Source organism: Salvelinus fontinalis, chromosome 12 (genome assembly GCF_029448725.1).
Source record: "Salvelinus fontinalis isolate EN_2023a chromosome 12, ASM2944872v1, whole genome shotgun sequence".
NCBI lineage: Eukaryota > Metazoa > Chordata > Actinopteri > Salmoniformes > Salmonidae > Salvelinus > Salvelinus fontinalis.
The window spans coordinates 53750537-53771936 of NC_074676.1; the positions used below are offsets into that span (position 1 = coordinate 53750537).

The 21400-nt window shown below is 41.3% G+C and overlaps 1 protein-coding gene across 1 annotated transcript in view; it reads left to right on the top strand.

Annotated features, from left to right (window-relative positions):
* Positions 1-1403: 1403 nt before the first annotated feature.
* Positions 1404-21400, top strand: part of LOC129867601 (cadherin-13-like) — a 141620-nt gene continuing 121623 nt past the window's right edge. The window contains exon 1 of the mRNA XM_055941107.1: positions 1404-1550. Coding sequence (XP_055797082.1) covers positions 1413-1550 — 138 coding nt within the window. The 5' untranslated portion in view covers positions 1404-1412. The remainder of the gene's footprint in view (positions 1551-21400) is intronic.

A 21400-nucleotide genomic window follows, 5' to 3' on the forward strand; every position in this document is an offset into this window, starting at 1 on the left:
CAGTGTTCCATAGCCGCAGGCAGAACAGTTGATACTGGAGCAGCAGCATGGCCAAGTGTCTGGAACTCTATTGGAGGGATGTGACACCATTCTTCCTCAATAAATTTGGTATTTTGTTGATGGTGGTGGAAAACACCGTTTCAGGTGCCTCTCCAGGCCTCCCATAAGTGTTCAAGTGGCATATGGCTGACATCGTTTTAATGCTCATTAAACCATTCAGTGACCACTCTTGCACTGTGGATGGGGGCATTGTTATCCTATGGGGGCATAGCCATGGTATCCAAAATAATGGCCTACCTGTAAGGACTGGGTGTCGGAGTGCGAAGTCAGGCGCAGGAAACAGAGGATGCAATAACAAATGTTCCTTTAATGAAACACGGAGAACTTCGGCCACCCTACTATACACTGGGTGCTCTCCGTGAACTGCCCCAGACACGGGGAACGAAAACAGTCCAGTAACAAACTCGAACATACACAAACACGTATAGTCCGAAACAAACACCACGCTAACAAACTAACAATCCTGCACAAAGAAACGGGCGGGCCGGCTGACTGATAAGCCCAACTAATTACAAACAAATACAAAACAGGTGTAACCAATAAACACATAAGGAGGGGGAGAAAAAGATCAGTGGCAGCTAATAGGCCGATGACGACGACCGCCGAGCGCCACCCGAACGGGAAGGAGAGCCTGCCTCGGTCGGAGTCGTGACACTACCCAGGATTTTTATACATAACCCTAAGCATGATGAGATGTTAAATGCATAATTAACTCGAGACCCACACTTGTATGGAAGCACCTGCTTTAAATAAACTTTGTATCCCTCATTTACTCAAGTTGTTCCATTATTTTGTCAGTTACATGTATATAGTATTGTATAGTATATATACTATATAGTCCTGTAGTATGGACATTGTGGCCTGGTCCCAGATATGTTTGTGCCATCTTGCCATCTTCTTTGGTGTTTGGCATCACAACAACGATAGGATTTGGTTATACAGCACACACAGATCTGGGACCAGTCTGTAAGCAGACTGGTTTGACATGTGCAGCCTTGTATGAGCATGTGAGTGTGCAGTACCATGTGAATCTAACATGTTCTGATCTCTTTTTCCTCTAACCTGCCTTCTCCTGCTGGGACCTGTGGATGTTGATGCCTTTGCTAGCTTATTGTGAGTACACATCTGATTAGACATCTGGCCAAACCATATTCTCATCTCAATATGTCATGTTTTGACGTCAATGGGACATTTGCTTGGAAGATTTTGCCTTATTTGAATACGTATGTAATGAATACACAATCCATATTTTTAGTTGGAGAAATACAGTCAGTTATCGTTTAGCATTGACAGTTTGCTAATGACAATTTGTTGTACTTTATTGTGTGTTGCTCCAGGTGATGTCGTCAGGCATGGAGGATGACCACATCTTCCATATGACTGGGTCGGGTGCAGATCAGGACCCAAAGGGGGTGTTCACCATCAACAGGCTGACTGGAGAGGTGTCTGTTAGCCAAGAGCTGGACAGAGAGGCCATCAATTCCTACATGGTGAGTACCCTGCCACAGCAGAAAGAAACACCAACATTTTAATTCCATCAGCTGATGCTTATCCGTTTATGTACAACAAAATGGCTGAAACATAAAATGAGAGGAAATTCACAGCAGATGTGTTTAGGTTTCAGCTGCAGAATTTGATGCCAGATCTAGACTGTGCATATTTCTAGCAGAATCTAAGTGAAAATTGTATCATATTCTCTCATTGGTGACTTGACACTATCTGTCAGAAGTTGGAGCTTTGTGACAAAAGAGTCATAAAGAGACTGTGAGAATCTAGTTTAGCCTAGTGCCTCTGGGGTTAGCATTGCTTTGAGAAAGAGACAGGAGCGGAGGGAGCCAGCAGGCCCAGGTGGGTTCAAATAAGACACAGCCAAGCACAACACTTGACATTTACATCTCCCTCCTCTGCTCTTCCCAGCTACACACTCAGACATGCACGCACACACAAAAGATCGCCCACACAGACACACACACAAGCACGCATGCACACACACATAAACACATAAACACTGATTTGCCAATCTCAGTCCCCACTGGCAATCATGCACCCATTAAAGGCTGCCATTTCACTTCAGTTAAATTTAGATTTCGAAAAAGGAGTGTGACTGCGTCCACCTGCATGAGTTTGTGTAAGGGGCTGTTTGCCTGTCTAGTTGTCTGTGTTTGATGGTCATGTATCAGTGGTTTAAAGAACTGTGTGTGGGTTTTGAGTTTTACATTGAAAGGTGCTGTTCATGGTTGTTACTAGTTGCTTATGTACATGACCTGTTGCCGTTGTAGGCTTGGTGCTGGGATGGCTGTTGTACTGTTAGTCACAGTAGATCCAGAAAAAACATAGCTACAAGGATGGCATATAGTTACATTCTCTCTCCTCCTTGGTCTGCTATACCAATTTACTGCACAAATATATTCAGAATTTGGAAATGAGTCATGGATTGATAACCAGGACTTTTCTCAAACATTCACACACAGACATATACACACACACCCACATAAAGTGGCTTCAGCGATGAAGCACTCTTTACCTAATTCTGTGGTATCTGGTCATAATTACAGCATTTCCAGCTAATCCCGGGCACATTTGTGGCCTGCTGGAGGTAATTTTGCAGGCCTCTGGCAGTGCTCCTCCTTGCACAAAGGCGGAGGTACCGGTCCTGCTGCTGGGTTGTTGCCCTCCTACGGCCTCCTCCACGTCTCCTGATGTATTGGCCTGTCTCCTGGTAGCGCCTCCATGCTCTGGACACTACGCTGACAGACACAGCAAACCTTCTTGCCACAGCTCGCATTGATGTGCCATCCTGGATGAGCTGCACTACCTGAGCCACTTGTGTGGGTTGTAGACTCCGTCTCATGCTACCACTAGAGTGAAAGCACCGCCAGCATTCAAAAGTGACCAAAACATCAGCCAGGAAGCATAGGAACTGAGAAGTGGTCTGTGGTCACCACCTGCAGAACCACTCCTTTATTGGTGGTTCTGCTAATTGCCTATAATTTCCACCTTTTGTCTATTCCATTTGCACAACAGCATGTGAAATGTATTGTCAATCAGTGTTGCTTCCCAAGTGGACAGTTTGATTTCACAGAAGTGTGATTGACTTGGAGTTACATTGTGTTGTTTAAGTGTTCCCTTTATTTTTTGGAGCAGTGTATATGGAATACCTGTTTGTTATTAAGGTTCATAAACGTTTACATGTTCCAGAAGGCATTTCTGCCCAAAAACATACTTAGATTAAAAAAAAAATGTGTTTACATTCAAAAGTAGTGATGTGAGACATACGCCTAGTTTCCTGATGAGACACATATTGTCACATATTGTCAAATGTAGATTAAGTGATACATTTATATTAACATAATTAAAAAATATATAATTAAGATTGTAAACGGGAAATCAGTAAGAACAACAATCAAGAGTAAACATAATCATACAATGGACAATAACAATAACATAGAGGACATGTGCAGGTTGTTTGGTCTGTCAGACACTGTCCCTCATTTTATGGCAGGCAGCAATGTAGTGCGCTGCCAACTCAGAGCTCTAACCCTAATTCTAACCCTAAACCTAACCCCTATGGCAAAAATAGTATTTTACAAGTGAGGACCGGCACTTCTCAGAATTGCTGTTGGTTTCCTATCCTCGTGGTGACTTTTGGTACTCACTAGTATAGTAAAACCTGTACACACACACACACACACACACACACACATTTGGTACTCACAAGTATAGTAGAACGTGTACAGTACACACACACAGAACAGAGGTCTCTGTGTGATATTGGACTCACTGGACTATGTCCTCATTCCAATCATTCCTCCTCTATACAGGCTGTAATCACAGCATCCCCCCTCACTCTCGCTCTGTCTCTGTCCTTCTCTCTATCTGTCTCTATCAATTCAATTAAAAGGGCTTTATTGGCATGGGAAACATGTTTACGTTGCCAAATCAAGTGAAATAGATAATAAACAAAAGTGAAATTAACAATCAGAAATGAACAGTAAAGATCACACTCACAAAACTTTCAAAAGAATAAAGACATGTCAAATGTTATATTATGGCTATGTACAGTGTTGTAACAATGTGAAAATAGTTGAAGTACAAAAGGGAGAATAAATAAACATAAATATGGGTTGTATTTACAATGTGTTTGTTCTTCACTGGTTGCCTTTTTCTTGTGGCAACAGTTCACAAATCTTTCTGCTGTGATGGCACACTGTGGTATTTCACCTAATGGATATGGGAGTTTATCAAAATTGTATTTGTTTTGTAATTCTTTGTGGGTCTATGTAATCTGAGAGAAGTGCAGCTCAGTTTCCAAATAGCATTCCAGTTTGGTCAGTTTTTTGGTTTTCTTTCCAATGTGTCAAGTAATTATATACAGGGGTTCTTCCTTTAAAAGTTGTGAACTTATGCCGTGACCGTTAGTGGTAGATGGTGGCACCACACTATCACAAGGGGGAGTTAGAACACTGATCTATCTGTAGTCTAAACTGTGGCATAAATTGACTATCTTTTTGTAAATTAATGGAGGCTTTTTCAGTCTGAGAGTCTCTCTTCTCTGGCACTAGAGTCCTGCATCGATGGTCCTGGTGTTAAGAGAGAACTTGGGTAAATACAATGCGGGAATTACACTTGGCATGTGGACTGACATTTTTCGAAAAATAGGCACGTGGGCTTTTGATTTTTCTCCCTCTAAAAACTGAAATAAATTATTCTAAATAACAAACTGGCTTTATTTACAAATTAGTACGAATGTCTCACCCCATGTTCAAGAATGGCCATTTTCCCTTTATTATTTGAAAACGAAATAAACCCAAAAATATCGGTATTTTTTAAACAAGCCATAGAAAGTTGGTTGCAATTTCAGTTTAATCCACCAGAAAAGACAAAACAAAATAATACAACAAATATTGTGATTAAACTCAAATATACAAACGAATTTAAAAAAGAAATGTATAAAGTAAGGAACTTGTCTGTCAGCTCTGCATTAAAGACCAAAATTGGTTAAGGAGAATTGTGATAAATAAAAATATTTACCAGTTTCATTTAAGGGCCAACAAATTGACAGCTGTGCCATATAGATTGCAAAATAGTTGGAAAGAGATTTTCTTTCTCATGATCTGGTTGGGTCTAATTGTGTTGCTTTCCTGGGGCTCTGTGGGGTCTGTTTGTGTTTGTGAACAGAGCCTCAGGATCAGCTTGCTGAGGGGACTCTTCCCTAGGTTAATCTCTGTATGTGAAGGCTTTGTTATGGAAGGTTTGCGAATCGCTTCTTTTTAGGTGGTTGTAAAAGTTAATGCTTATTTTCTGGATTTTGATCATTAGCGGGTATCGTCCTAATTCTGCTCAGCAAGTATTATTTGGTGATTTATGTTGTACACAGAGGATTCGCTCTCTCGCTCTCTCTCTCTCATATGCAATGAATCATTAATTAAGCATTAATTAAGCAGGGTTTTCATAGAGTTCTGGAGACACTGGGCTGGACTAACTCTGAAGTCTGTCTCCATGCCCATGTCATGCTTGGTTAATCCCCCTCTGTCACGATCGTTGTATGAGTGAGACCAAGGCACAGCGTGGTATGCGTACATTCTCTTTTAATGAATGAAACACTGAACAAAACAACAAAATCAACGAACGAAACGTGAAGCTATACAAATAGTGCAGACAGGCAACTAAACATAGACAAGATCCCACAAATACAAAAGGGAAATGGCTACCTAAATATGATCCCCAATCAGCGACAACGAAAAACAGCTGTCTCTGATTGGTGTCACGATCGTCTTCTGGTGAATGAGTGGACCAAGACGCAGCGTGATATGAATACATCTTCTTTTATTAGACACTAGAAGACGAAAACGAAACGAACACTATACACACTAAACAAAAGAACAAACATACGACCGTGAAGCTATAAAACGAAAGTGCATACATAAGCTACTGACGTTAGACATAGACAATTACCCACAAATCCCCAACACAAAACAAGCCACCTATATATTATTCTCAATCAGGGACAACGATAGACAGCTGCCTCTGATTGAGAACCATATTAGGCTGAACATAGAAACAGACAAACTAGACACACAACATAGAATTCCCACCCAGCTCACGTCCTGACCAACACTAAACAAGCAAAACACACAAGAACTATGGTCAGGACGTGACAATTGGGAACCATATCAGGCCAACATAGACATAAAAAAAGCCCTAGATGACCCACTCTAGACACTATCACGCCTCAGCCAACAAAGAGAAAAAACAGCTTACTATGGTAAGGGCGTGACACCCTCAGAGTGAGTCTGACTCTGGGTAGATGACAGATGACAATGTATTCCATTCCTGCTGCTGGTCGAGATCTGGAGCTCCCAAATGCATTTAAGTTGTCCCAGTGGTGTGAAGTAATATCCTTTACAAATAAATATGGCAATGTTTTTTAGAGCCCAATTCATACAGTCCCATTTTTACCACATCTCCCATGCACATGCCGGCAAGTTTAGTAGTGGGAGTAGATGTGGACCGATATGAGTCTATTTGAATAAATCCATTGAATATACATTATCACAAAGAAATGCATTACTCATTTGCTGTAGGCAGGTCCTAAGAAACACTATTATAAAAAAACATATATAATTATAATAGAATGGAGTATTTTGAGTTTATGTTACTGGTCTGCAATGTTCCCTCTAATCTTTTTCCCGCACTGAGAAAATTTCAGGTCTGCTTAGCACAAACTTGAACGTTTTGAAAATTCTGTGCAACTTCCAGCGCACATTTAATGTGAACACTGAGGCTGTACCCACGTTAAGTTACAGTATTAACAGTGGCCAAGTAGGCTACTGTGGCTATTTGATCATAATGTAGGCCTACCAGAGTGGGATACCATCAAAAACAATGGAGAAAATGCCTACCATAACAATTTACATGGAAATAGCTGTTCTATCATTCAGCCTACGCTTGTCAAGCCAAGCCAATGGCTTGACATTAACCTGTTTATCCACTTCTCCTTCAGATGAGGAGGTTACTGAAAATGCTGTTGTGGTGTTTGATGCAAGACACCATTTTGCAAAATAAAATCCACTTTTATTCCCTTTCCATTATTACATAGAATCAGATCAATTATGCTACCCTCAGCCTATTGGCTACTTAGATTGTTCAAGCCTGTCTCAAAATACAACACTGCCCCTTTAAGACAAAAAAAGCTCTTTACCTGACTCGCTTTTCAAAGATATCTAGTAATGTACATGTTTTGTGCTCTTGTAGATAGCAGTCACCTCTCCATTGAGGACTACAAATTGTCTATAACTGGGTTAATAACTCACTAACTAGCAAAGGATATGAACAAAATGTGGACACAGGGCTACATGTAGCTCTCGCTTTGATCTCAAAAGAAGCACATCTACTGACGACCGCTCATGCTGTAAACACATTCCAGTTCAAAGTAAATGACACAGATCCATATATGGCAATGGTCTATTTGCATATAGGCCTACTGCAGCTCTGAATATTTATGCTGCACAGGTCTGTCTGGAGTACGGGCTGAGTCGTGCATGTCAATGCAATAGAATCCTACTTGGATGCGTTCTGCCTACAACAAAATCTCTTGCATAGTTTGTTTTGTTTTGGTATGTTGCATTAATAAAAGTGGCTAATATTGCGTTGATTCAATCACAATTGTGATAGTGTTAACAAGGAAAACTCCAGAACAGTGGTCACCAACCTTTTCTGAGTCAAGATCACTTTGAGTAAAAATGCAAGCCGAAATCTACTTAAAAAACGTAAAGCTTATGCAACATTAACCAATTAAAAACAACACTGTAGCAATGAGTTTTCTGCGCAAAGCTATAGCCAATACATTATCACTGCATATTGGCTATACTTGAATTGCCCATTGTTGTTCGGCCATTTAGAAAATATATATTTCAAAATGTGATGAAGGCTACATGATCACACCGGTAATTGATCCATGTTGTATTACTTGTGAAGCACAGCTGAGTGAGCATACATTTAAATAATGTGCTTTTTATTTTTTACTTTATTGGGCTGATGGTGCTTGCATTTGATGGTCAGTTTCAGTGAAGGGAGAGCACAGCAGACTGAGGGTTCACCTTTCAACATCCCTCCGCTCTCCCTTTCCTGCACACTGACCAAAAAGGGACACTGTCTTCCAGCTGATTGCGAAACTCGAGTCACACCACATTATTTCTGCCTCATGCACAAATTCATGTTGTTACTCCTATAAACAGAGAAAGTGAAATATTCCTAATAATAACAACAACGCAAGGCTATAGATACACTTTCCCACTCATTCATTACTGCTGCAGTGCTTGATGTAGCGCTGTGTGGAAATAGGAAAAAGCACAATTTATAGGCCAATAAAAGTGTTGAATGCAAAGTGTTGACAGTGGCTGAGTATCAACTTAAGACGTAAACTCACTCATAAAAACAGCAGCTATTTTCTGTATTTGTTTACAGTGTCTCTCTAGTCATGGTTTTAATCTTTTTGAAATCTCACAGTATCAGTTTTGCTGTAGCTTTTAAGCCAGCTACGTTACCTCGTATATGGTAATCTGAGACATCCAATTGGCCTGCGGCAGGCCTATAATGCACTTGATTTGCTTTCCGGGCCCACCGGGAAAGCAGAGTTTGTACTTTTAGACATGAAATCAAGCAAAATGGCAAGAGTTCGCCAACTCGGCACTCAGTGCAGCTAAATCGGGTGCAAATAAATAAAAAATAGATGACTGTGGGGTTTGGGGAAATTGGCTAACTGTTTTGTGTTTAGAGTTTTGAGTACCGGAGATGTAGTTTCAGCGAACGTGTTAACAATTGATAAAAAATGTAAATGTGATTCAGACTTCTGTTTGTTGTGTCAGCAATGTTGGAGCTTTATTCTCTTTTCACACACGCATTGTGCCTATTGAGGTTTGACAGCCCACATATTGATCGGCACTCTTCTATCTGTCTGTCTGTCTGTCCATAAGGAAAAGAAAGACAGAATCTTGACAATGTGTTTTCCAGTAGTCAATAGTAACCTGTTGAACTTAACACTGTGATTGACCTGTTTCATCAAAAAGCAATATTTATTTTGTCAACTTTTTGGAATACAAGGCTTTATTGTTTTTTTTTTACAGATATGTTTGGCAATAGACTTGGAATACCTTGGAGATCGACCAGTCGATGGCGCTTGACCAATTGGTGACCATTGCTCAAGAAATTTCAGTGAAGTTCAATCTTGTGCTTCTCTCTGTGGGCTGATATTTATTTTGAGCGGGAGTCCCGGAGGAGCTGTGCGACTGCTACTGGCCCGCATGCAGCTTAGAGGGAACCTTGCTGGTCTGTGCAGCCTATATACTAAATGGCTGTGCCATGCACATGAAATCAATAGTTATTTTGTTCCTTAACCAGACAAGACACACTTAGGCTACCCTGACCCCAGTCAACACACACATAGGCTATTTAATATTAGACTAAGAATACATTGAAATATAACAAAATGAAATACAACAAATATTTTTCCCACACAACTTGCGTCACAGCAACGTGTGGAACCGCTGTCATATAAAAAAAGTATTTTGAAACAGAGCCCAAGGCAAACCCATGCTTGATCCACGTTCATCTTTTTCCTACCCTCACTCTGCTTTGTTCGGGAGCAGGCGTAGCGTCTTACATTGAGAGTAGGCCTATCTTCATCATGATAGAAAATTATAGCAATCTATATTTTCAAAAGTATGTATGTGAGTCTCATGTTCATATTTCACAACCTCAGTGGGTTTTTATAGTTTCCTATACGCGACGAAGCAAAATAATAGGCCTACACTTGATTCAGGTTACATTGTTGAATTATAAAAGTTTCTGATCAGTGATAGATAAGCAACAAAATAGATGTGCTATAGCCTAACAACTCCACTTATTTGCCCTGTCAGAAACCAATGAACCAAATAGCCTATACAGACAGTGATTCAGTGAAACAAAATAACATTCATTGATTAGGACAAGTCACTGGCTTTTGGTCGGGAGTGGGCCTAAGCGACTGCGAGTGAAGAGAAAATGAATCCACTTGTTAAGCTAGATAACATTTTTATTTATTTAACTAGGAAAGTCAGTTAAGCACAAATTATAATTTACATTGACAGCCTAGGAACACTGGGTTAACTGCTTTGTTCAGAGGCAGAATGACAGATTTTTACCCTGTCAGCTAAGGGATTCAAGCAACCTTTTGGTTTGGGTCGCGGAGCTAACCACTAGGCTACCTGCCACACCACGCTGTCAACATTTTCTGATCAATGCTAATAAATGAGACAACTAGACAAGATGATCATGAGCAGCATTCACCTCAAACATTTTTACAGCTTAATTGTAGTTAGCCAATATCCGAACAGAGATTCAGTGAAAAGAGAAATCTGACATTGATGGATTTATCAAGACCCCAAACTTTTCTCAAAACGGTGTGCAACACGGTGCTGAAATAGTTGATCACGCACTGGTAGGCTATTACATGAAATGTCTTATACTGTACACTGAACAAAAATACAAGCACAACATGTAACTTGTTGGTCGAATGTTTCATGAGCTGAAATAAAAGATCCAAGAAATTCTCCATATGTACAAAAAGCCTATTTCTCTCTCAAATGTTGAGTGTAAATTTGTTTACATCCCTGTTAGTGAGCATTTCTCCTTTGCCAAGATCCACCTGACAGGTGTGGCATATCAAGAAGCTGATTAAACAGCATGATCATTACACAGGTGCCCCTTGTGCTATGGACAATAAAATACCACAGTTTTGTCACACAACAAAATAACACAGATGTCTCAAGTTTTAAGGGAGTGTGAAATTTGCATGTTGACAAACCGATGGCCACCAGACCTGTTGCCAGAGAATTCAATGTAAATTTCTCTACCATAAGCCAATGTCATTTTAGAGAATTTGGTGGTACGTCCAACCAGCCTCACAACCACAGACCATGTGTATGGTGTTGTGTGTGCAAGCGGTTTGCTGATGGCAATGTTGTGAACAGAGTGCCCCATGGTGGTGGTGGCATAAGCTACGGACAATGGACACATTTGTATTTTATTCATGACAATTTGAATGCACAGAGATAACGGGACGAGATCCTGAGGCTCATTGACATGCCATTCATCCACCGCCATCACCTCATGTTTCAGCATGATAATGTACGGCCCGTGTCGCAAGGATCTGTACACAATTTCTGGAAGCTGAAAATGTCCCAGTTCTTCCATGTCTGATGAGTATGCTGGCCATGTCACCCATTGAGTACATTTGGGATGCTCTGGATCGTTGCGTATGACAGCGTCTTCCAGTTCCCGCCAATATACAGCAACTTTGCACACCCATTGAAGAGCAGTGGGACACCATTCCACAGGCCACTATCAACAGCCTGATCAGCTCTATGCAAAGGAGATGTCGCGCTATGTGAGGAAAATGGTGGTCACACCAAATACTGACTGGTTTTCTGATCCACGCCCCTACCTTTTTTTAATGTATCTGTGAACAAAAGATGCATGTCTGTATTCCCAGTCATGTGAAATCCATAAATTAGTGTCTAATTTAGTTATTTCAATTGACTGATTTCCTTAAATAAACTCAGTAAAATCTTTGAAATTGTTGCATGTTGCTTTTATATATTTGTTCTGTATAACAATTGGATGAATTTGTGAGTTTCAGTAAGCAACGATTTGTTCTCTTAAATTGCAATTAGCCTACTTCTAATATTTTCGTAATTAACTGATATTTATTTCCACAGTTATTCTTTATGGATCTATCCAGTTGTGGTTAAGAAACAGTGCATGTGGTCGGCTATGAGAAAAGATGGGTGAAGTGACATGCATCACAAAGTTTAGATCTGCCAAGAGGATAGCAGTAATGGGCGCTGCCTAGCAACCATCAGGAACTTAAGAGCGTATGGAGTGCCAATGCCGCCTCAACTTCAAGGCTACATTAAATACTAAGCCGTAGTTAAAACTTTATGGGTGTCACGTTCCTGACCTGTTTTCCTTGTTTTTGTATGTGTTTAGTTGGTCAGGGTGTGAGTTGGGGTGGGCATTCTATGTTATGTGTTTCTATGTTGGGTTAAATGTGTTGCCTGATATGGTTCTCAATTAGAGGCAGGTGTTTGACGTTTCCTCTGATTGAGAACCATATTAAGGTAGGCTGTTCTCACTGTTTGTTGTGGGTGATTGTTCCTGTGTCTGTGGCACCACACGGGACTGTTTCGTTTTCGTTCGTTTGGTTAGTCTGTTCCTGTTCGTGCGTTCTTCGTGTTTATGTAAGTTCACATGTTCAGGTCTGTCTACGTCGTTTTGTTGTTTTGTATTTTCCAAGTGTTTTTCGTATTCGTCTTGTTTAAATAAATTTCGTTATGTCTTCACAACACGCTGCATTTTGGTCTGATCCCTACTCCTTCTCCTCATCCGAGGAGGAGGAATTAGACAGCCGTTACAATGGGAATATTAACTAGGTCGGTTTGGCGGAAATAAAAATAGAGTTTTTGCCACCGGCAAAACCTTTCATATATATTTCATATATAAAGAAATTTGCGAAAAAGGTGTTGGGAATGCTAAAGTTGTCGGAAAAATGTTTTAGTTTGAAAGGTGTATAACTAAGTAAAAATACTCTGGAGTACTACTTAAGTTGTTTTTTGGGGGTATCTGTACTTTTCTATTTATATTTATATTTTTGACAAGTTGTACTTTCACTCCACTACATTCTTAAATAATATATGTACCTTTTACTCTCATACATTTACCCTGACACCCAAAAGTACTCGTTACATTTTGAATGCTTAGCAGCAGGCTTGGAAAATTATCAAATTCACGCACTTATCTCGGTAATGTGTGATCATCACTCCTGCCTCTGATCTGGCGGACTCACTAAACACAAATGCTTAGTTAGTAAATGATGTGTTGGAGTGTGCCCCTGGCAATCCGTTAATAAAACAAAAATAAAAAATAAATGATTGTGCTGCCTCATTTGCTTGATATTGTCACGTCCTGACCTTTTTATGTCCTTTTTAATGTCTCTATTTTGGTTTGGTCAGGGCGTGAGTTGGGGTGGGCATTCTATGTTGTTCATTCTATGTTTTGTTCTGTGTTTTGTATATCTATGTGTTTGGCCTGGTATGGTTCCCAATCAGAGGCTGCTGTCAATCGTTGTCTCTGATTGAGAACCATACTTAGGTAGCCTGTTCCCACCTGTGTTTGTGGGTAGTTTATTTCCTGTTTTGGGTTGCGTCACCTGATAGGACTGTTTCGATTTTTGTTGTTTTCACTTTTGTTATTTTGTATTCAGTGTTCAGTTGTAATAAATTTAACATGGACACGTACCTCGCTGCAGTTTGGTCCAATCTTTCCTATTCCTTGTCAGAAGAAGAGGGCGATCGTTACAGATAAGGAATTTAAAATGATTTATAGCTTTTACTTTTCATACTTTAGTGTATATAGTACCTTCAGAATATATTCATACTCCTTAAATTATTCCAAATGATGTTGTTACAGCCTGAATAACAAAATTATTAAATAGATTTTTTTCTCTCACCCATCTACACACAATACCCAATAATGATGAAGTGAAAACATGTTAGCAAATTTATTGAAAATGAAATGCAAATATCTAATTTACATAAGTATTCACACCACTTAGTAAATATATGTTAGAATCACCTTTGGCAGCGATTACAGCTGTGAGTCTTTCTGGGTGAGCCTTTAGGAGCTTTGCATATGTAACTTTTCAAATAGAAATTTCAGTTATAGATCTGTCATTCGCAGAAGCCGTAGATTGTTCTACTGTAAGTGCACTAGTGTAAGTGCTTCCTGTGGTTAAGTTTAGATTAGATGGAGATTAGATGATTAGCAGATTTTGTAAAACCATTTTCACGAAAAAGTAAAAAAATTATTTTTTCCATATTCGTGACCCAAAAACGGTGACTCCGGACATGCCGAACTAGCGACATTCTGAATAGGCACCAAAAATGTATTTGAAACCATTTTCACGAAAAAGTACCGTTTTTTTTCCTTCTAATTTGTGACAAAAAAACGGTGACTCCGGACATGCCGAACTAGCGACATTCTGGATAGGCCCCCAAAAATATTTTAAAACCATTAGCAGATTAGATGGAACAATGATTCTCTACTACACACATGAACTGAAATTAGACAAACTATTAGAAATTTTGCAACCAGGACATGGGAGGGCTATTTCTGCATAGTGCATCTCTAAGTATATTTAAATCCAAATACTTTTATACTTTTACTTAAGTAGTATTTTACTTGGTAACTTTTACTTGAATCATTTTCTGTTCAGGTATCTTTAGTTTTGGGAACTTTTTCCACCACTGAGTGTTCCTCTAGTCTCGTATCCCTAGTGCAGTACAGAGAATATGAGAAGGTCACTCACTCCTGTATAGGACTTGATAGGGATTTCATGACTACTTACAGTTGTATAGTAAGAGAGGAGAGCATACATGCAGCTATTTCCATAGAAACAAGACATGTAGGAAGTTAAAGGAGATAGAGAAGTTAGAGAATTAAACAAACAAACAAGAGGCTCCTGAGTAAATGGAAATAAGTGATCTGTTATCATTGGCTGAGGAGTGTAAAGGTATGAGAGAGCTGGAGGAGAGTTTAAAGAACTGGATATCCCTCAGCTTTCCAGACAGACTTAATCTGCAGTCAGTAACACAGCCAGACTCAGAAAGAAAATATGCAGTACACAGACTTAAAAGGTATGTTTGGTTTTGTGTGTGTGTGTGTCTGACCAGTCAACGCTCTGTTCTTTTAAAGATAGTCAGCCCTCTATAGACTTTAACCATCTTTGGTTAAACATTGATGTTGTTGGACAATATTTTGTGAGTGGTTGTGTGCTTGTTGAGCATGTACTGTATGTTTAGCACACTGTGAAATAGCTTCCTGACATCAAGGCTAGTAATTCCCTGTTATGTGAAAGGAAGGTAAACTCATAATAGTTGTTCTCCTCTCTACCAAAATGTTCTGGAAAGGCTGAGAAAAGGTTATTTCTGAGTCACCGAGCCTCCTTGAGACTGGTACATAAAAGCTGAGAGAATGGGGAGCAGGGGACAGAGACATGCTCCTGATGTCATTTAAGAGCTTATTCTAATCAGTTCCCAGACACTGCTGTAGAATGACACAATGGCAGCACAACCTCATCCCCCGCAGGTTACTGCAGTCTACACAGCCTCATAGATACTGTCAGTGGGATGGGGAGAGACACAGAGGAGGAAACACAGGAGAGAACAGAGAGAGACATAGAGAGGTGGAGATATGGAGAGAGAAAGAGACAGAGACAGAGTAGGAGATGGATTGAGTAAGAGAGAGAGAGTGATGGAGTGACTGAGCGAGACAGAGAAGAAAGAATATTATTGAGAAAAATATTGAGAAGGAGAGAGAGAAATTCAGTCATCCATCAAGAATAGTATGTTTGTTGTTGTCTCTTCATACGAGGTCAGGTACCACACTGTTCCCACTCTCTGTACTATTGCTGCTACAGAACAGTGCTGCATATTTTCCTAATATGTACAGTATGTCAGTGTGATGCTTCTTGGGTCTGATGAATTCCTCCACATAGTTCAAGAGCACAGTAGCAGTGATTTCTCATCCCCCCCAGCTAGTTGAGAGTAGGTTCTCTCTGTGTAGTGGTGTTGCTCTCCTGGTGTCACCATAAGCTCAGCCACCAGAGGAGCAGTATCGTTTACAGTTGGCGGAGGGAATGTTTTGATCCACTGTAGGGTAGTAATGGAATCACTGTGTCAGCTGTGTCAGCTGTTTGTTCACCATCAATCTGCTGCCTCCCTCCCCCTGTGTGGTCCTCAGGCCCTCGACAGTTGGCACACAGCTCAGTTCTATTCTGTGGTGCAGTCTCTCTCTATGTCTCTGTCTCTCTCTGCCTGGCTCTCACGTGGCCTCCATGGCCTCATCACGGTATCTCATACCCGTCCTAATGTAATTACACACACACAGTGTGTATTCTACACCAGATCTGTGGCTCTGTTAGAAGACCAAGAAAGAGGGACGAAACATGAAAATATCAAACATAGTTTGAGCAAGTTGTGTACATAGCCTACATGCTTTTGTCCCACAGGGATTCCTAGAGGTGTTAACAATTTTCAGCTAATGACTAAATATTGCTTTTAAGGTGGAAAACTGGAGGATTCCAATATGTCAATTGAAAGTGGGCCTTAAGTAAAATTTGAATCTAACATCAATTATGTCTCTCATTAAGTTCGGGATATTACTAATTATGATAACTATTTACCTACTAATAGTTCTGATCCCAGAAGCCGTCCATGTTCCATGTTCCAACCAAAGTGCTAAAGCAGTCGTTCACTCAAATCAAATTAAATTAGATTGGTCAAATGCACATGGTTAGCAGATGTTATTGTGAGTGTAGTGAATTGCTTGTGCTTTTAGTTCCGACAGTGCAGCAATATCTAACATGTAATCTCACAATACACACAAATCTAAGTAAAGGAATGGAATAAGAACATATACATATAAATATATGGGTGAGCAATGACAGAGCGGCAAAGGCAAGATGCAATAAATGGTATAAGTACAGTATATACATATGAGATGATTAATGCAAGATATGTAAACATTGTTAAAGTGGCATTATTAAAGTGACTAGTGATCCATTTATTAAAGTGCACAATGATTTCAAGTTTGTATGTACTGCAGGCAGCAGCCTCTCTGAGTTAGTGATGGCTGTTTAACAGTCTGATGGCATTGAGATAGAAGCTGTTTTTCAGTCTCTCGGTCCAAGTTTTGATGCACCTGTACTGACCTCGCCTTCCGGATGGTACTGGGGTGAACAAGCAATGGCTCGGGTGGTTGTTGTCCTTGATGATCTTTTTGGCCTTCCTGTGACATCGGGTGCTTTAGGTGTCCTGGAGGGCAGGTAGTTTGGTGTCCTGGTGATGCGTTGTGTAGACCGCACCACCCTCTGAAGAGCCTTGCGGTTGTGGGCGGTGCAGTTGCCATGCCAGGCGGTGATACAGCCCAACAGGATGCTCTCAATTGTGCATCTGTAATAGTTTGTAAGGGTTTTAGCTGACAAGCCACATTTTTTGCACTGTTGCGCATTCTTCACCACACTGTCTGTGTGGGTGGAACATTTCAGTTTGTCCGTGATGTGTACGCCGGGGAACTTAAAACTTTCCACCTTCTCCACTGCTGTTCCGTCGATGTGGATAGGGGGGTGCTCCCTCTGCTGTTTCCTGAAGTCCACGATGATCTCCTTTGTTTTGTTGACGTTGAGTGAGAGGTTGTTTTCCTGACACCACACTCCGAGAGCCCTCACCTCCCTGTAGGCTGTTTCGTTGTTGTTGGTGATCAAGCCTAATACAGTTGTATTGTTTGCAAACTTGATGGAGTTGGAGATGTGCATGGCCATGCAGTCATAGGTGAACAGGGAGTACAGGAGGGGGCTGAGCACGCACCCTTGTGGGGCCCCATTGTTGAGGATCAGCGAAGTGGAGAAATGTTTTCCTACCTTCACCACCTGGAGGCGGCCCGTCAGAATGTCCAGTACCCAATTGCACAGGGCGGGGTTGAGACAAAGGTCCTCAAGCTTAATTATGAGCTTGGAGGGTACTATGGTGTTGAATGCTGAGCTATAGTCAATGAACAGCATTCTTACATAAGTATTCCTCTTGTCCAGATGGGATAGGGAAGTGTGCAGTGCGATGGCAATTGCATCGTCTGTGGACCTATTGGGGCGGTATGCAAATTGAAGTGGGTCTAGGGTGACAGGTAAGGTGGAGGTAATATGATCCTTGACTAGCCTCTCAAAACCCTTCATGATGACATAAATGAGTGCTAAGGAGCGATAGTCATTTAGTTCAGTTCAACTTCAGACGTAAGATAGCGTTACTTAATAATGCATTCAGTATTACCCTGTGCTATGGTCACCAAGGTAGTAAAACAATACACAGTGGTGATCAGATATAGCAACATCAACATGCCTCGGTAGTAACCAAGGCCAGAGAATGACCTTGGAGTGGGGCCTTGGAGTTAGTCTCTTTGTCAACATGAATATTAAAATCGCCCAACACAATTATTTTATCATAGTTCTCAAGGCCAATAGACAATTGTTCATAGAAATCAGTACAGAAAACGGGACAGTGTTTTGGTGGCCTACAAAGGGTTATAGCCAGCACTGGTGGCTAACATATATAGCATGGAAAACAGTATAGCATGATGCTCAAAGACCCAAAGTTGCCAAGTTAAATGTCCCCCCCACCCTTTTTCCCTTTTCTGATAGAATATGAAAAGCTCTAGTCTGGGGGGAGGCTTCAATAAGAGACAGCCGTGTTTCAGTGCAATTGTTTAAAAGTACCATATTCAATGAGTGTTGGCCACTCTGCCCCTGGGGCATCTGCCTCGAGGTAGTCAATGGATTAACAAAAAATGATTAATGTTACAACCACATTTTCTGACAGTCTCCAATCTATCAGAATGGTAGAATATGACATTTTGTATAAACGCACTAGAAGGCGGAGTTAGAGGGATATAAATTAGGTTACTCACAACAACCATAGTACCATTTCCACAGGAGTTAATACTGTATGCTTTCCAAGTCCTCTTGCTTATTCTGACAGGGAGGACTGGAGCACTACCAGACCCTGTCGTCAGACTGTAAAACTGTCACGTTCCTGACCTGTTTTCTCTTGTTTTGTATTTATTTAGTATGGTCAGGGCGTGAGTTGGGTGGGTTGTCTATCTGCCGTTACAGAAACACCCACCACCAAAGGACCAAGCGGAGTGGAAAAGGGCAGCAACAGCAGCAGCAGCAGCGGCCAAAAACCCAGGACTCCTGGACTTGGGAAGAGATCCTGGACGGCAAGGGACCCTGGGCTCAGCCAGGAGAATATCGCCGTCCCAAGGCGGAGTTGGAGGCAGCGAAGGCAGAGAGGCGTTGGTATGAGGAGGCAGCGCGGCGACGCGGTTGGGAGCCCGAGAGTCAGACCCAAGGGCTGCCCCTCAGTCCGGTGCTGCCCTTTGGTAGAGTGGGATTGACATGGAGGGTGGTTGTTAGGAGGAGGCCACGGGGGCGAGTAAAGAGGCAGACAAAGACATTGTTAAGGTGGGGTCCACGTCCCGCGCCAGAGCCGCCACCGCGGACAGACGCCCACCCAGACCCTCCCCTAGAGTTTTAGGGGGTGCACCCAGAGTTCGCACCTTGAGGGGGGGGGGTTATGTCACGTTCCTGACCTGTTTTCTCTTGTTTTGTATTTATTTAGTATGGTCAGGGCGTGAGTTGGGTGGGTTGTCTATGTGTTGTTTTCTATGTTGGGGTTTTGTGCGTTCGGCCTGGTATGATTCTCAATCAGAGGCAGCTGTCAATCGTTGTCCCTGATTGAGAATCATACTTAGGCAGCCGGGGTTCACGTGTGTGTTTGTGGGTGTTTGTATTTCGTGTCAGTGTTCGTGCCACACGGGATGTCTTTCGGTTTGATTCGCTTTTGTTATTTTGTTTTGTGTAGTGTTCAGTTTATTGTTAATAAATCATGGACACTTTCCACTCTGCGTCTTGGTCCGATCCCTACACCTCCTCTTCAGATGAAGAGGAGGAAATCTGCCGTTACAAAAACTGTTTGCGATGTTGCTGGAAATAATCCTGGAACCCCTGCGGTTAATACTGTCTCTTTTAAAAAGTCCTGGTTGCTCCCACAGCAAATAAAAGTTGTCACAAAAGGAGACATTCCTGTCGTTGCAATCAGGTAGTTGTCTCAAGCAGGGCAAGCAGATTAATCCTAGAGTAATTGACGCCGGAACAAAGCAAACAATAGAATAAAAATATTACCTTGTGAATCACAAGAACACGGAGCAACAGGCTATGATTATTTTCTTATTAAACTCAATTAGAGTAAAAATCAATGTTAATGAGATATAAATGGAGCGTAACAAAGAGAGAGAGAAAGATAGAGGGAGAGATAGATTGGGGGGCTGAAGAGACAGAGCGAGTCAGATTCGAGGATGGAGCCACCTGTCTCTCTGACCATCCTCACCATCACTGTGGCGACAAGCTCAAGGTTGGTTGGGTCAGGAGGAGAGGGATGCAGCTTGCTGATTGGTGGGAGGATGATGGTCAGGCAGGCAGAGTGTGGAGTGGTAAATAACACACTAATTTAGCCAGGTAGATACTGGAGGATCTGGTCACGTGTTGAGTGTTCAGTCCTGTTGAGTGTTGCTCACGTGTTAGGACAGACACAACATGCCTTGTGTGTGTGTGTGTGTGTGTGTGTGTGTGTGTGTGTGTGTGTGTGTGTGTGTGTGTGTGTGTGTGTGTGTGTGTGTGTGTGTGTATGTGTGCACGCATGTGTATAGATAGGTATGTGCATCCTTGCATGGGGTCTGACGGCTCTAAATGATCAACCTTTGGAATTATATGGCGGCTACAGCAGATGTCGCCTGTAAATGAGACACAGGCATGTGTCTCCTTGAGAATACCCAATTCATGAATGACACCCACACAAATAGCATGATTGCATATTATATGATATTACTCCTCAACACCAGAAGCACTGTGACTCCCACACAATTGATATCAGTTCCACACTAATAGATAGCACTGTCATGCCAGACCCAATATATTGCTCCAATATTCATTCAGCATGTGCATTTGGACACATACACACACACACACACACACACACACACACACACACACACACACACACACACACACACACACACACACACACACACACACACACACACACACACACACACACACACACACACACACACACACACAGAGCAGTTAATTGGTCAAGAAATTGTCTATACTGACAACTGATCCATGTTAATGGTCCCATCAGCACTACTCAGTAATTACTGTCTGTTCACCAGAGAGAGAGAGTGAGAGAGAGATAGATAGACAGAAGAATGAGAAAGAGCGAGAGAGAGAGATTAATTGCCAGCTAAATGCTACTGCAGAAGATCTGAATATAGAAAGGATAAAATAATACATATTTTGTAAGTCAACCTTGAAATAGGAGAAAGTCATTGTTAACTCTAGTTAAAATGTTAATCTAAAACACAAATGGCTGAATGACAGTTTTGAATATTTCAAAAGCTCTAATAAGATTTTAAGTTCATAAATGAGCAATGTAAAAGTTGGGATATGTACATTATTAACATTTCCTAGGTGTGCATTTAAATGCAGTTTCATACTGTATTGGGCTCTGGAGCTCTCTTGGTACTGTACTGTAAGGGGAAGGCTCTGAGTTGCAGTGGACTACAGGACTCTCAGATGTTATGTTCTTTTTTCCCTAGCTCTTGACAGCAGATTTGAGAGGTACCACTCTCTAAA